At 48.3% G+C, this 14,840-nt stretch overlaps 1 protein-coding gene across 1 annotated transcript; it reads right to left on the bottom strand.

The window, feature by feature from the left end:
* Positions 1-239: 239 nt before the first annotated feature.
* On the bottom strand, positions 240-14,686 carry LOC132451173 (3-hydroxyisobutyrate dehydrogenase, mitochondrial-like). Its single transcript, XM_060043507.1, has 6 exons — positions 14,541-14,686; positions 12,849-13,009; positions 12,317-12,426; positions 11,582-11,703; positions 1,368-1,501; positions 240-876 (listed from the first exon to the last, which is right to left on the bottom strand). Exons 1-6 carry the CDS (start codon positions 14,608-14,610, stop codon positions 586-588), a joined length of 888 nt encoding a protein of 295 aa, XP_059899490.1. The 5' UTR covers positions 14,611-14,686; the 3' UTR covers positions 240-585.
* Positions 14,687-14,840: the final 154 nt, after the last annotated feature.

Raw genomic sequence — 14,840 nt, 5'->3', positions numbered from 1 at the left:
ACATTGATAAATGTATGCGCATGCATAATCTATGTATACCTTAGACTGCGATTGGTTTGTGAAATGGACCAATCCAATACAAATGTTATCCAATCATATTTTTATTCATTTAAATATGGTGAAACCCCACGTCCCACCATTTAAACTCTGGGTTGGTGAAATAAGAAAATGTGTGTTGCATGATGGGAAGAGTAGTTTTCAAAAAAGAATCGAAATTTAATCGAGAACAAATAAATTGCAGTGCATTGATGAATCGATATTTTTACCCAGCCCTAAAACACACTACGCATGCACATGCCTCAGGAATCAAATATATTGCTATTGAACCCAACCAGAGATAAGGGAGTCTAGCAGCTACTAAACCATTTCTCTGAAAGAGCTTGCTACAGTTCTAGGCAGTGATTTGGGAGTGGACTCAGCACTGGACACCGACCTATCTGTCTTTGTTTAAGAGCTGTTACTCACTGGACCCTCTTGTAATGCCCTCAGGTTAGTGTCTGACTAGCCTTCAACATCAAGACGTCCCGCATGGTCCTCTGCTACACAATGACACTTGAGATTTGTATGGACAGGTTTGTTTTGGCTTCAAAAACAAATAGGGCACAATGGAAGAGGTTGTGTACCTACTTTTTGCGCCAATAAAAAAGTAAAATGACCTCTACATCTGAACCGAGCGATCAAGTTAAGGATGACGAAGCAAACATCTGACAGAATCCGCCATTCAGACAGTGTGTCCGACCGGCCCGGCTGAGTGACAGCACTATGCTCCTCCCTGGAGGTCAGAGAGCGCCTGGCGTACCTGATGCCCAGGTTCATGGTCTCCGCCGTGCCGATCATTCCGATGGCCAGAAGCATGTTATTGCAGATCTTGGCTGCCTGTGGACGGGGGAGTCATAAAAGAGAGAGAGATTGATGCATTACTACTCTGTGTGTGAGTCAGTGTGTGTGAGTCAGCGTGTGTGTGTGAGTCAGTGTGTGTGTGTGTATCAGTGTGTGTGTGTGTATCAGTGTGTGTGTGTATCAGTGTGTGTGTGTGTATCAGTGTGTGTGTGTGTGTGTGTGTGTGTGTGTGTGTGTCAGTGTGTGTGTGTGTGTGTGTATCAGTGTGTGTGTGTGTATCAGTGTGTGTGTGTGTGTGTGTGTGTGTGTGTGTGTGTGTGTGTGTGTGTGTGTGTTAAAGAGAGCACTAACCGGGTTGTGAGTGACAGTTAATTAAAAAGCAGCACGTTGCCTTATGCGCATATTTATGTTTCACATACATTTGTATGTATGCAAGAACGTGCATGTGCATGTACGTGTACGTGTATGTGTGTGTGCGTGTATTTGTATGTGTATCTGTGTGTGTGTGTGTGTGTGTGTGTGTTCACCTGTCCAGTGCCGACCGCACCACAGTAGACGACGTTGGCTCCCATGCAGGTGAGGAGCTCCTGGGCCGCCTGGTACTCCTCCTTCGGCCCGCCAACCATAAAGGTCAGCTTGGCCAGGCTGGCCGCCCCTACACCTACACACACACACACACACACACACACACACACACACACACACACACACACACACACACACACACACACACACACACACACACACACACACACACACACACACACACACACACACACACACACACACATAAACAAACGACACACACACAAGCATACAAGAACGATACACACACACGCACACAGACAGGAAATACACAATACACACCGTGCCAAAGATCAGTATAGAGAAAACACAGTAGATTAATCTACGACAAAACTAGACACTCATGCAATGCTGCCTAATGCCTACCCGGGGCTGATAGGCGGCACCGTGAACAATACTACCAATCTAACACAGCCATTCCGAAAGAGCAAGATTGAAAACATAATTAAATGTTCAATTTGCATGTGGAATGCATAGCCTTTCCGTTTAGAGTAAGTGGGGGAAGGAAAAAAAAACTGAACGGTAATTTGGGCAAATGTTAAACAATGTGATATTGCCGCACTTAATAACAAATACATCATGTGATTGACTTGGACTGTCAAGCGTTTGGGGTGGGTCAGCTGCCTGCGAGGGGTTGTCTCAAAGTGGGGCAGACGTGTTAAAGAGAGCCGCACCAGAGGGACAGGAGTATCTTTAAAAGCCGATTGTTGCCATCATCCACTCCACAACCCTCAAGGGAGGTCTTGCCTTTTCTCTCACACACACACACACACACACACACACACACACACACACACACACACACACACACACACACACACACACACACACACACACACACACACACACACACACACACACACACACACACACACAACACACACACACAGTGCAGAGCAGCTGTGCCCAGGGCTAACACCCCATTGGGGCATCGTGACAGGCATGAGGGGTAATTAACTTTACACTTTATCATGTTCAATTAGGCGTCCCTCCCCATGGCCTGATGGCTTAAGGAGCGTGCCATGTTTTAGCATGGACCCCCCCAACCTCTGTGTCGACGGTGACCGATTAGCGCAGGAGCAAACCATCGCTCAGGGTGGAGGGAGAGGGAGAGAAGGGGGCGGGACCAGTCCGTCCTGATCTCATCTGCCACGGTGCAGCCCCCCTCGTCACGCACCAGTGGCCCCCTCCCAACATTAACATTGTTGGGTAACACGCACGGTAGAATAACTAGGCTTAACTAAGGCATAATGATGAGAATTAAGCCAGCAGATGCAGTGCTCAAACGGTGAATGGTGGCTCATTTGGGTGATGATGCCAGGGGTTATATCAAAAAATATCAGCGTGGCTAAACAGACATACAGAACACGTAACAAAATAATACGGATAAGGAACAACTGTAGAAATGCAGGACTACAGTGCAATGCTTTAGTAATAGATTAGGTAAAACTGTAAATCCTTCTCAAAAGGGTAATCTTGTTTAATTTACTTAATCCTGGTGACTATGCAAAACTGTACATTTAAACAGATCTTCCATTTAACTAATCGAAAGGGGAATGCGCGTGTGTGTGTGTGTGTGTGTGTGTGTGTGTGTGTGTGTGTGTGTGTGTGTGTGTCTGTGTGTGTGTGTGTGTGTGTGTGTGTTGTCCTGTGAAAATGGCTCTTCAGGGTGCTGTGTGGCACTAATGAAAGGCCTCTTAATACTGAAAGGCTAATAATGTTTGTGTTAATAATTAAAGAGGACTTCGAGGTGTGAACGGCTGAAACCATAAAATCTGACATCCACGGAGGAATGCCCTCAAGCAAATTCTCGTCGGCTTCAAAAGAAAGTATTTTTGTTTACAGTGCATATTTTGATGACCATAAACAAAAATATACCCAAACTTATCCCGTCTTCTTCTATAATTGGCCAGGCCGCTGTCTAGTGTGGGATAATACCACTACTCTGTGTGCGTGCACGTTAGCGTGTGCACGTGTGCGTGTGTATGTGTGTGTGTGTGACTGTCAGCAGGTCATTAGGGGCACATAATGAGGCCCAAAGCGCACACTGCGGCAGCTGGCAGTGGACCCCGGTGAACACACGCTCAACATAAGGCCGCCACACACACCAATCATAAACACATATGGTCCAACACAACACATCACAACACATCACAACACAAACGGATGCCATATCTTTACAGGTTTACCTTCCACCGTTTGAATGAAGATTGAATCTTTGAACATGACTGAAGAGTCAAGAGTTTTTTTTATTCATTTACATTCATTTAAATCTCAACCGGTTTACCCTCCACTGTTTGAATGAAGATTTAATCTCTGGATTTAAGTGAAGGGGTTATGTTAATTTACATTCATTCATATTTGAACGGGTTTCCCTTCAAGTATTTGAATGAAGATTAAATCTTTGGCCATAACTAAAGGGGTTATACACGGATAAAGTTTGAGGGATTTTACACAATGGGCATTTCTGTGAATATAAAAAAATAACAAGGCACGGGGTATTAAAGGGATGTTTAGAAAGCTGAACCTTTCAGAGAGGGTATTAAAGGGTACTTCAGAAAGATTAACTTTAAGGACAGTGGATCAGAGGAGGAAAATAAAACCATTGTACAAACACAAATGCAAAACACACTCACACACCCACCCACACCCACACAGAGTGCAGTTTGACAACCGCTGGCTCATTAGTGGAGAAGCGGTGTTCGCGGGGACGACTAAAGAGGCGATTATTGATAACACAGTCCCCAGGCTGATCGATGTATCGTGCAGAGCGGCAGAGGGAGACAGGGGGAAAGAGGGGGAGAGAGGGAGGGAAGAGGGAGATGGAGAGGAAACTGTGAAACGGTGAGGCAGGCAGAAGAGAAGGAAGCCTATTGAGAAAGTGAGAGAAGGGGGGTGGAGGAGAGAGAGAGAGAGACGGTCAAAATCGTGCTTCTCCTACCTCCCCACCATCTACTCTTCCTACCTCCCACCATTTCACTCTCTCTCTCCCTCCCTCAAATGAACTAATCACCCATAATAAGCTCTTATGATCTGTAGTGGATTTCTATAAACAGCGACACAGGGATGATGGAAGAGCCGTCCTCCTGGAAGAGTACTGCACCATTAGCATAACACAGGGGGGATGCACGTGGGTGTACGTGTGCCTTTGTATCTTTTCTTCTGTATGCGTGTGTGTATGCGTGTGTGTGTGTGTGTGTGTGTGTGTGTGTGTGTGTGTGTGTGTGTGTGTGTGTGTGTGTGTGTGTGTGTGTGTGTGTGTGTGTGTGTGTGTGTGTGTGTGTGTGTGTGTAGGAGTGGGTGAAGGAGGGGGGGGGGGTCTGTCACGGAGCAGTATTATGCATGCACTTGAGTGGAAATGTGTCTTGTGCGTGCGCGCGCGGTGCGCGTGCGCCGCTGCGCCTGTGCGCGGGTGTTTGTGGATGTCAGGGCGTTCTCGGGCCGGTCCTGTCAGAGACGGATTAAAGCGGAATTCTAATGAGGCCGCCTGAGCTCCGGGAGCAGCGCGGCGCTGTCCCATCCATCCCCGCCGGGAGTGACACGCCGGGATCGTTAGCGCCTCGCGACCACATGACGCCCCCTAGGGGAGGACGAGTGCTGCGTAGGGCCACTGCCTTGTGGGGGGGGGGGGTGAGGGGGAAGAGGGGGGGGGGGGGGGTGAGGATGATACTGTGAGACACGGATGTTTTTTGATGTTTGATGTTTTTTTTTTTTTTCTCTAATCACCGCCCCTTGTAATGAATATGAACGATAACCTCTGAGTCCGTGGTCCACGTCTGTCCGTCTGCAGCGCGACGCGTTGCGTTTCGCTGGCTGTAATGGGATACGCAGGCCGAGGGCCGAGGGTTAATAATTAAAAGCATTAGGATCACAAATGGCCTGACATGACATTTTATAGAGGTGAGTCATATCCCGTTTTCGAGAGAACAGGGAACAAATTCTGCCGCTGAGGCAGAGTACACTCGATAATGGGCCGTAACAAACAGGTGAAATGGGAAGAGTAACTTCACAAAATAAGTTTGGTGGGGGGGGGGGGGGGGGGGGGGGGGAGAACTTCCCTGCTGCTCCTTCTTTGTCCTGTATTTTTAGCCGTCGGGCTCAATAGCATTATAGTCACGAGATAAAGGACCCAAGTCCGTACAAGTAGCCCAATGCAGCGACTCCTTTGATGCGGGTGCACGTTTTGTGTGTTCGCCTGTGTGCGCCGCCCCTGGTGTGTCTGTGTGTGGCCTGCTTCCGGTAGTGTGCATACGGTCCATGCACACCAGACACACATAAGCCAGCTCCTTCATCTCATCTCCCCCCATTACGAGGTCCCAGTTAATCCAGCTATCAAACACTGTGCAGGGAGGGGGGGCCCGTTCAACATTGTGCTTCAATGCCGCCTATTAACCACGAACACAGGAGGGTGAAATGAAGTGTGCGAAGGCCAAGCAAGATCAGAGAAATGATTTGGGTTTGTTGTGTTTGTAGCGGCGCGCTGAATTAATTAGCAACTCGTTTTTCATTACATGCGCAGACACACACAAAAAATAAAAACACCCAAAGAAAAACCCAAAGTAAGGCAATTCATTACAGCCCTGTAACCTTTTACAGACACGAGCGTTCCTTTCTGAAGTGGTCGGTGTATGCGTGTGCGAGATGAACGAGAGCATCCGTGTTAACTCGCCCCGTTGTCTGTTCAGGCGCAGCGGTGTACGTTGCAGTTTGTACACGCGATGTTTACATGCACCGTGACAACATGGGTTGACATGTCGCGGGACGGGGGCGGGGCGGGCCGCTAAGTGGAGTCTCAGTGGCGGCGTGTACACGGCGCGTTCAGGGGGGCAGGTGTGGGTGTTCCTGGAGCGGGTCTGTCGCCGCAGAGGCGGTCGTCTCGTCCTTCCGGTCTCATATCCAAGAGTTATGAGCTGCCTGTGCGGGCGGTAGGCCTCTGTGTTTCTTTTATGGGCCGAGAGCTTCAGTGAAACTGGATTTGCAAATAAAAACACTGCACACACACTAGGCATGCGGCATGAGGGACAGAGGTGTTTACCTTTAAGAGGCTTGCAGCCCCCCCCCCCCCCCCCCCCCCATATGCTTGTTCGTAGATCATCGCTTGTGACCAACCGAAATAACTCCGTCCAAACCAGGAACCTCCACTCCCTGCCAGATGTTGTTCCAATCTGACTTTGCTGGCTGGGTACAAATGATTTCAGATCTCGAGATTCCAAAACGCTGTTTGTGCGGGCTGTGGTGGAACTGGACTAGCCAATAAGCTCTGGTTTGCTGCCAGGCTAACCCAACTGTAAGCACGTGTCCTGGGGGGGAACATATCGCCGGCCCGTCGGCTGGCAGCTATTAATCAGGGGGATTGAGTCTTAGCACTCAATAGAATAATTGACTTGAAGGATTGGGCAGTTGACCGCTCGCCAGGCAGAAGCAGTGGGGGCAGAACGTTTGCAGGCACACGGCGCAGCCTCATGCGGTCCACCGATATAATTACACCCGAGCGCATATCTTTTCTTTCCCCTCCAACTAATTAAAAACCCAACGAGCCTTGTAAAAAAAAAAAAAAAAAGGGCACGGGAGATATCGAGTGGAATTGTAAACGCGGTGTGTGTTTGAGCGACCAAAACGTCTCGCTCAAATGTTCAAAAACAAACAGAAAAACAGCCCTTTCGACAGTTTATCTGCCAACATCGCTAATGCTGCCCTGTTATGTTAAAAACAGACTCTTTATCGGCCCAACTTAACAAGCACCGAGCCATGAGAACGGCTCCTCGCACGCAGTCGCACCATGGGAACCCGTGCAGGCAGACCACAGCAAGCGTTTAGCTCGGAAGAGAGGAACACACATTGATTTCAGGGTCCGTTCGATCCAGGGGAAAAGAACACAATTTGCCATTATCAAAAAAGTGCCTTTGTGCATCCGGGAGCGTTTAAGCGTGCTATGTACTGTGCACATTGACCACTGTGTCCTACCCTCATCACCGCCATCATTATACTCATCATTGATAGCTGGTCTATTCCGTGGGGCGGGTAGACACTGGTCAATGCCACCGAGCAGAGCAGGGGCGAGAGAGCTGCCGAGATCCACAATCAATCCCTCCACTGGCCCAGAGAGACCCATCCCGTACAGAGAAGGGTAATAATGATACCCAATTAGAGACACACACATACACACAACACACACACATACACACACAACACACACAACACACACACAAGGTGCTGTGAAGTGTCATTCACATAGACAGAATGCTAATCCCAATTTAGATGAGTGACAAGTTGTATGGGGTTTTGGACAACGTTTGACGGACAGGGATTTTTACTGAGACTCGTCTACCAGCTGACTTTCGGTCTGCACGCGAGCACACGCATACGCACAGGGCCCGCGCACACACCAGATGACACAGGGACAGAGCTGTAAGGGCCAGTCACCCAGCTGCTGCGAGTCTGCCTCCATCTGGGGCCTGTACCCCTCCCCTTTGCCCTCCCCCCTGTGACTCCCCCCTATCACTCTCCCTGGTCTCCCCCCTCCTCCCATAGCCTGTCAGCAAGACCCCTTAGTGGAGGACTTGTTATGCTAATCTGGCAATGGACCACTCTGTCTGTCACCCTCCCATACTAGTTAGCCATCAACCGAGACAGGCTTCTAAGAGCGTGCACCCCCCCCCCCCCCCCCCCCCTGCTCTCCCCCTTTCAGCCCCCTCCACCAACCCCCTCACCGCCCTAAACTTCACTAGCTAGACCTTCGCCGCCGTAGCGCTAACCCTCCATGCCTATCTTTCCGTAACGTTACCAGACCATATTCTGATTAATCCCCATCTCAGACTGGATTAGATCAGTCTGGGTGTTGTCCCGTCCTTTCCACCGCCCGGTGACGCGAGAGCCAAGGGGAGGAAATAGGATGGACGGGGCCATTGGCATCCTGGCTGACTTATGCGTTTACAGGCTACCCAGGGCAGCAGAAGGCTGCTTAACCTCCCTGCAAATGGCCCACTGCGACTCCCTGGCTTAAGGTAACGTGGACGGGACATGATTGGAGTCATTTAGGGAAGTGGCCTAAAGAGTAGTTAGCGGGTCCTTTATTGGACCTCACAAACAAACATTACCCAAGCGGTGACCATGGTCCCGTCGTGTGTTCAAAGCGGCCCGCGTCACTCATTCTCTGTAAAGACTTTCTCAGGATTTGTAAAAGCGCACAATTAAACTTATTTCATCGTGCACGTCTCTATTTTTCCGAACATAGACGTTAGCCGCTGGCTATGTTGCGACCCACCGCGGGCGCGCAGACACAGACGCAGGCATTCTGGGTAATTACTGCTAACGACCCCTGCTTGCTCGTTAGCCCGGGCTCCTATTTTTACCCCGGGCTGCGCCAACACCCTGGGCCTGTGACGTCAGTCGCTGGTTTGTTGTGGCTCGACTTTGCATGCAGACCTTTTTAACGACACCAGACAGCGGTGCACACATGTGAGGGCCAATGTCAGCGTCTGCATGTAGTCGCAGTCTTACACCACCCTGTGTGTGTGTGTGTGTGTGTGTGTGTGTGTGTGTGTGTGTGTGTGTGTGTGTGTGTGTGTGTGTGTGTGTGTGTGTGTGTGTGTGTGTGTGTGAAAACATGTTGCATTCTATGCGTGTATATCGAGACTAGAGACAGTTGGGTGAACCGTCCGGCGGGGGTGGGGGTCTTCTGAAACCCAGCGAGATCAACCGGGTCCCGGGGACTTTTTTTTTTTTTTTGTCGTCGTCGTGTTTAAACAGGATTATTACCACACAGTTCAGTCGACAGAGGAGATGGCCAAACCTCGAGTGACGCACATGGGGTGTAAACAAGAGGGCATGCACACACGTGCACACTCACTCCTGGCTGCAGATAATACAAAATATAAAAAAAAGAAATATGCAGACAAGAGAGAATTCTAATTCTATGTACAAAATGAAAATAAAACCAGCACAAAGACAAAACCACTAAAAATAATAGCTGTTTTGTAGCGTACGGGAAGTCACAGCAATTTGCCCGCGCCCGATCTGGCTGTGCCAGCCCTTTCCTTTCTTCACCCTGGATGCCATGCGGCGATTTATTCAGGCGGCCTTTCGGATAATATAATTGACACGATGTACAAGTAAATCAGTGGGATGATGCGGGGCGGAACGCTATAACAGGACAACGTGTTGGTCATTCAGAACTAGATGTGACCTACTGCCTTTTGCTACGCATGCATCATCAGAAAATGAATAAAACATCCTGCATCATCCATATTCTTGTGACTATGCCGGGGCCCTATTTGGGTAGGGTGCCATCTCCTGGCTGGAACAAGGAACAATGTAGCCTGGTGTCCTAAATCAAAACGAGGAGAGGTGAGGGGTGGGGGGTGGGGGGGGGGGTGAGGAGGAGCATGAGAGTCAAGTGTTTAGTGTCTACTCTGTGACCTCGTGTGTTGACCTCTTTCCACAAGTTCAGCTCTCTCTTATCAGAGCAGGGGCTACATCCAACACACGGCTGGCTGGGTTTGACTGTGTGTGTGTGTGTGTGTGTGTGTCAGAGAGAGAGAGAGAGACAAGCTCTGTGTGTGTGTGTGTGTGTTTGTGTGTGTGTGTGTGTGTGTCGGCGGGGCTCGGCCCCCGAGGCCAAAGGTAGCAGGTAAATCATTGGTCATCTTCAGCTAGTAAAAGAAGCTTAGCTAAAAAGCAGGGGAGAGGAACCTTCACACAGGACTGCACTCCCTAACTGCACACTGTCGACAGTATGTAAACACTGTTTGTGTGTGTGGGTGTCTGTATATGTGTGTGTGTGTGTGTGTGTGTGTGTGTGTGTGTGTGTGTGTGTGTGCGTGCTAAAGCTAGAGAAACAGGCTTAGGACTCTGATCTTACTGACTGCAGCCTGTCTGTTTCGCAGACGCCAGCCGGTAAACACAACGGTGTAGGCCAAGTCTGTGTGTGTCTGTGTGCGGGAGGAAGTCATGGTGTTTTCTGTGTGTTCTTACTGATTGCGCAACAGACAACAAACAGGGCTGTATGGAGATCGGTGCTAAAACAATAGGAAGCAGTTTATGGCTGTAGCCTGTTTGAAAATGTAAAAGTTGAGAATTTGCGCGCGTGTGTGTGTGTGTGTGTGTGTGTGTGTGTGTGTGTGTGTGTGTGTGTGTGTGTGTGTGTGTGTGTGTGTGTGTGTGTGTGTGTGTGTGTGTGTGTGTGTGTGTGTGTGTGTGTGTGTCTCTGAGAGATCGGTGTGTGTGTGTCTATGTGCGTTTGCGTGTGTATGTCTGTGTGTGTGTTTGCGTATGTGTGCGTGTGTCTGTGTGTCTGTGTGCAAGCACGGAAGTAACCCACAGAGGAGAGTGCACGACACAGAGACAGGTTTTTACTGCAACACGTCTCTCCCTCTCTTGTCTTATCTCTAACCCCCCCCCAGCCCCCAGCCCCCAGCCCCCATCCCACCACCACCACCACCACCACCACCTCCCCTCACCCCTCTTCCTCCCCTGCACTCCATGTGAGGGCAGTTTCTCTCCTCTTTATGACTCTTTATCTGACATGAAAGGCAGTGACACGGGATACCCGCCATTACGGTTCCATCAACATGAGGAGCTCTGACATGGGATTCTGCACCGCGGCTTAGCCCATTAAGGGTGACTGGTGATCCTGTGCTCTGTCAAGGAGCCGTCACAGGCAGACAGGGCAGACATAATGAGAACTTAAAACCTTAACCGTGCCTTTAAGAGTGCCGGTCAAAAGCAGCCAATAAAACGTGGAGAGGGCCCCCACTGGCCAGACCGCTCTGTAATTACGACCCGTGTCCGAGCACTAAAGCCATATCAGCCCAAAGTTTAGATACACAAGGGGGACGGAGGACCGTTGAGACACTGCATGTGTTCATTGGCAAGGTCACTGGCCTGCTCTGTAAGCGTTTTGAAGCAGACCACTGGCAGGTTCCTGCTAGAGACACTACACCCCCTCCCCTTCTTATGTCATGGGTATATCCTTCCTGCATGACGACTTGATGACTTATAAAAAAAACTAAAGATACTTGAGCATCGCATTACAGGGCCTGTCCTGACACCAAGGTTCATTAACACTGCTCCTAACAAATGTAGATAGTATACAAGGACATAAGCACATATGTGAAATGGGATATTTTGTAACGTAGAAATCGAAACCCGGAAGTACCTCCAGACACGGGAGCGTCCATGAACACAGCGCCCATCTTCTCTGCAGCGACGGCCATCTCCCTGGACACGGCGGGGTCGATGGTGGACGAGTCGATCAGCAGCGTTCCCTTCTTCACCTTCCTGGGGAGAAGACGCGCCACAGCAGAGTGGACTTTACACATGTTCACACCTCTGTTTACACCTGGGACAAATTAAGATTAAAAATAACCCAAACTTGTTGATTGCTGAGGAAAGCCATAAAAAAACTAAAACAAAAAATTTATGATGTTTTTTTAGAGTTTGACTTGCAGCCCTTTGGCATAATACGTCAGGTTGAGACCATGACTGATAAACAGAACACAGAGGCTGTGTCAGAACAAGCATCAGTTATCATGTTAATGCCTTCTGGCATACACTTCAAATAAACCTTTTTTTAACTCGACTAAATGCTATGTCAGAACACATCCCTCCAACTCATTTCACCAAACACTATCCACTGAATGGTTAACCAAAACACACAAAAGAATCAACCTGAGACACAGGTCTGAGCCTAGGGAGCTAGATCGCTTTGTCAGTAGGCATATTTGGTGGCATGGTAATTAACTGATAATGATCGCTAATACTACTTTTTGAAAAGCTACCCTTTTGTACGCCGTCCACTTAGTCAGAACCGAGGCGTCGGGTAGACAAGCGATAATTTTTGCCACTTTGTTGCGTTTGAAAAGGCCCCCCCCCCGAGGGTGTGCTTACGTACTTCAGGATGCCGTTGGCTCCGGTGTACACCTCGATGACATTGGGGCTGGAGGGCAACATGGTCAGGATGCGGTCCGCCTTCTCCGCCACATCCGCCGGGGTGTCAAACACCTGAAGACAGCGATGCCAGGAGGAAGAGTGGGGGCGGGGACGCTCATTATGGAACAAATACAACAACATCAACCAGTAAGCAACCAGTGGTGTTACAGAAGCTTTGAGAATTTTCCGCTCGTGGGAAACTTACATTCCGGTCATTTCCCGCTCTCAAACGCCACTCAAGCGATCGAATGTGCGGCAAATACGTGGTGTGGCCGCTAGCAGCTGTCGACTTACCTGATGCTTAAAAGGGATTTACTACAGTGCGAGTGAGTCCTCATTGAGTGAGCACTTCAGGTGTGAATGTGTGGTGAAGTATCTGCTGGCCTACTCCCTGAGGCCACGATAGTCCATAGGAAATATGTCATCAATCACCCGGCCTATCTAAGGGCACGTCCTTCCTAATAGGCTGCGAGCGGCTCGCTGGGGTTGGTTACCTGTGCTCCCAGGTCTTGCAGCTCCTTGCGGGACTCTGGGAAGACGTCGGTGGCGATGACAGGGTAGCCATTTCTCAGGAGGTTCTTGGCCATGGGTCTGCCCATGTTACCCAGGCCGATGAAGCCCACCGGCGTCTTGGAGGCCATCGACCGGCTCGGCCCTAAATGAGGGGAAGAAGGAGCTGGACAATTAGCAACATTCTGAACATATTCCCCTCCAAGAGCATTTTCAGTGTTTGTTTATGACGAAAACCACATCAATTCATGACTTGATTGCACTTAAACAGCTTACAATTTTTTATATGAAATAAACAATATATTCAACGGTGCTCTGACTGGGCCAAGTGGCAGTCCGTTAAGAGTCCAAAATGGACTAGGTCAGTCATGTCATGGGCACAGCAGGCCATTCACACTTGTGAATATCTGTCTGGTATCTTCAGTATGGTGTGAGAAGGAATGTATTGTTTATAATAAATAATCGCAGTCAATCATTTTGTAATTTTTGAGGTTTACTGAGAAAATGTATTGGATGAATATGAAATAATTATTTAAAGTTTTGTAGTCTAAATTGATTGTGAGATAAGAAGCTTTGAGCATTATAACAACATACTGCCCAAATTTACATTATTGCCTAAAATTGATTGTGTTCCATTCTCTGCAATTGCTACGACAATGTATCCTATGTTGCTTATCACTATCTGTTTTTAGCTCTGGTTAGATTATAATAAGATCGATTTTGGTCAGTCAAAATACTCAAATTGTTAAAAAACCTAATCCTAAATTTGAAATATTGCTTGTTGATGGCAGTGGTAGACTACTTAAAGGAAGCCTTCTACTCACCAGCTCAGATCTGAGTGGGATTATGTATTTGCATAGGAAAATAGCTATCATGGAAAACAGTAAATTGCCATGTAACCTTTATTTAAATTACTCCTGCTGCTTATTATGCACTAAACAATACAATTCTGAGGTAATACATTGAGGACTTTGAAGTCATTGTTATACAAGCATAGAGCTGTCTCTTATGATTTTTTTCAATCACCATTAGAACTAGTTAAACCAAGCTGTTACAAACTGGCTATGTCAAATGTGTGAGATCTAACGGCATTATGGAGCAAGAAGGCTGCTCAGAATAAGCCTTTAGGGTATGAGGGGAGAAAGGGAGACTTTATTGGGTCTTGGCGGTTGGGGGCGTGTGACACCCTCCATGAGGGCAAGGAATTTCAGCCAGACCCACTGCGTCTGCGTGCAGACTACTCCTAAAAGGGGTACACCTCTACGCATTGATATATAAAAACAATATATGACATGCACGGTAATAGAAGGTCGGTGAAGACGCGGTCAATTATGTCGACAATCCTGTTTTGTTTCAACAGCAATGTCAGAAAACGGCAAAGAACAAGAAGCAAGGATTGGATTCACAAGTGGGGAAAGCAGCTGTCATTGATGTAACCATTGCCCCTTGTACGACGGCAGAGTCGTATCCATGTGGGGTTTTCATAAAACTATAGGATCTTATCCTGAGCAACCTTTGGAAGGATCGCCAATAACTCATCCCTTTAGACAGTAACAATATGAGGCTAAATGCAGAGCAAGCTACAAACCAGCATTTGCTTATTTTCTCTGTATAACCTCGGCAATGACAGACGTACATTTCTGCAGAGATGTGGACTAATAAATGAATTACTTTACCGAACGTAGGGGCGACATGTTTATTCCACCTCGGCAATAAATTGCGAGACCCCCTAATCAAGGCAGCCATGCTTCTTTCCCCTTGACCTCGTCGTACAGTGACAGCTGTCAGGCCAGGAAGCAAAACATAATAGACCGTGAATTACGGCGATGTGCGCCAATCAAAGCTCTGCAGTACACATCGACAGCCAATAGAAACGATGGAAGGCGGGTTATTATTGAATACGTTTCTTAAAGCCGCCGCCTCCTTTCATCAAGTTATACATCTGATACATACATTGTGTAATAATTTAAAAAGTA

Source organism: Gadus macrocephalus, chromosome 22 (assembly GCF_031168955.1).
Source record: "Gadus macrocephalus chromosome 22, ASM3116895v1".
NCBI classification, from domain to species: Eukaryota; Metazoa; Chordata; class Actinopteri; order Gadiformes; family Gadidae; genus Gadus; species Gadus macrocephalus.
Note: the sequence above shows the minus strand (reverse complement) of the source record. Positions and strands in the feature narration are given on the sequence as shown.